Source organism: Myotis davidii, unplaced genomic scaffold, assembly GCF_000327345.1.
Source record: "Myotis davidii unplaced genomic scaffold, ASM32734v1 scaffold1915, whole genome shotgun sequence".
NCBI classification, from domain to species: Eukaryota; Metazoa; Chordata; class Mammalia; order Chiroptera; family Vespertilionidae; genus Myotis; species Myotis davidii.
Window position 1 is genome coordinate 579,781 of NW_006286237.1, and position 1,834 is coordinate 581,614.

Sequence of the window (1,834 nt, forward strand, 5' to 3'; positions counted from 1 at the left end):
TGCAGCCGAGGAACCGATTTGCTGATTTGATCTGAACGGATGGAAATGTCCCCCGTGTGCTGTGGCTGCTGTGTGGGGCAGAGCAGGTCCCTTCGTGCGCAGAGAGTGGGCGGAGAGGAGAGAAGGGGCCGGGAGCCGGTCCCCCTGGGGCTTCAGAGGGGAGGGTCTCCTGCTCCCCATCCTCCAGTTTCTGCCCCACACCCCCGGCATCCCCCCCTTATCACACCTGCTCCTGGTCTCCACGGTGACAGCGCCTCGCCCAGCAGCCTGGGTGGTCTGGTCGCCTCACAGGGTGAAGTTCTGAGAACATTTTCCTGACGTGCAGCCAGAATTTCCACTTCCCGCGCCCAGGGCTGGGGCTCTGCTCCCCCTCCTGCCAGCCTCGCCCGTGTTCACTTTTTGGTGATGGTCTGGAACTGAACCTGAAATATCTCTGAGCCCAGAGGCCCGGGGCTGCGGATGGGGGTGCCCCTCGTCTTTGCCGCCCCCGCTGTTCGGTGGGGAGGCCCCTCGTCCAGACGTTAGTGAGAATTCAAACGGCGGCAGCAGAGGCTGAGCTGCCAAGCGTGGGGCTCCGTGCAGCTAAACAGCCGTGAAGCTAGTCCCAGAGCAGTGATGTGCGCATGTATGTTCCTGTGCACATGTATGTACACACGTGCATGTTTCTGTGCACATACATGTGTGTATCCAGGTGCACACACATGTATATGTGTGTATTGTGTGCAAGTGAGGGTTTCTGTGTGTGCATGTGTGTACCCAGGTGCACAATCTATATATACACGCACACACATGTGTATATGTGTGCTGTGTACGTGTGTACAAGTGAGGGTTTCTGTGCACATGTATGCCTCTGTACATATATGTGAAAATGTATGTACATGTCCAGGTGCACGTATGTACACCTATATACATGTGCACACACGTGTGTGCTGTGTACAAGTGAGGGTTTATGTGTGTATGTGCCCAGGTGCACATATGTGCACATCTATACACACATGTACGTGCACGTGTGTGTTATGTGCAAGGGAGGGTTTCTGTGTGCTCACGTGTGCGCGCTCCTAGTGGTCATAGGATGTCGGGGGGCCACAGGGTGAGTCCAGGCCTGGGCACTCGGTTCAGTCACACGTCGGTCTCCAACCGCAGCCTCACGGGGCATCCGTGCTCCCTCGGGAGACGGGCCCGGGGTAAACTGAGGCCGAGAGCAGGTCACAGCGCCCTGGGCTTTCCCACCAGAGAAGGGGGGGGGACGCGGAGGCCACGGCGTCTCCCGAGTTCCTGACTGTGACGCGCGGAGGCTTCCAGAACGCCGGTGACTGTGAACAGTCCAACACGCTGAGATGCCCACGGGCAGGTACACACGTGTGCCCTCACACGTGGCACATGCGTGCACAGCACCCACTAGACAAGCATATCCAAGACCTGGTGTATCCCAACACGTGCCCCTCGTAAATATCACCCGTTCCTACCGCCGAGCTGCTGCTGCAGCCAAACCCAGGCCCCCAGGGCTCAGGGCGCCCCTCGTCCCGGCCTGGGCACGGCCTGTGGCCCGAGCTGCTCTCTGGTCGCACAGGGACAGCCCACCTCCTGGGAAGCCTGTCTCAGAGCCTCCGCCTTCGCAGGGCACCTTCCTGAGATTGCCCAGGCGGGGCCCCCAACCCCGCAGGCCCCCCCAGAATGACCCCCAGGACAACCCCCTCCCCCCGGGTTAGTGGCCCTATTGCTCCCGGGGCCCTGGCATCATCTTGGAGGACCTCAGTGGGAAGCCTTCTGCGCCTCCCGCTCCCAGCTCCTCCCCACTCTCCCTGGCACCAGCCTCACCCCTTCTCCTTTTGTG

General features: G+C 60.4%; 1 protein-coding gene across 1 annotated transcript in view; it reads left to right on the forward strand.

Moving 5' to 3' along the window:
* The first annotated feature begins 1,072 nt into the window (after positions 1-1,072).
* LGR6 (leucine-rich repeat containing G protein-coupled receptor 6) overlaps positions 1,073-1,834 on the forward strand; it is a 26,082-nt gene continuing 25,320 nt past the window's right edge. Inside the window, exon 1 of the mRNA XM_015559880.1 lies at positions 1,073-1,090. Within this exon, the coding sequence (XP_015415366.1) occupies positions 1,073-1,090 (18 nt within the window). The remainder of the gene's footprint in view (positions 1,091-1,834) is intronic.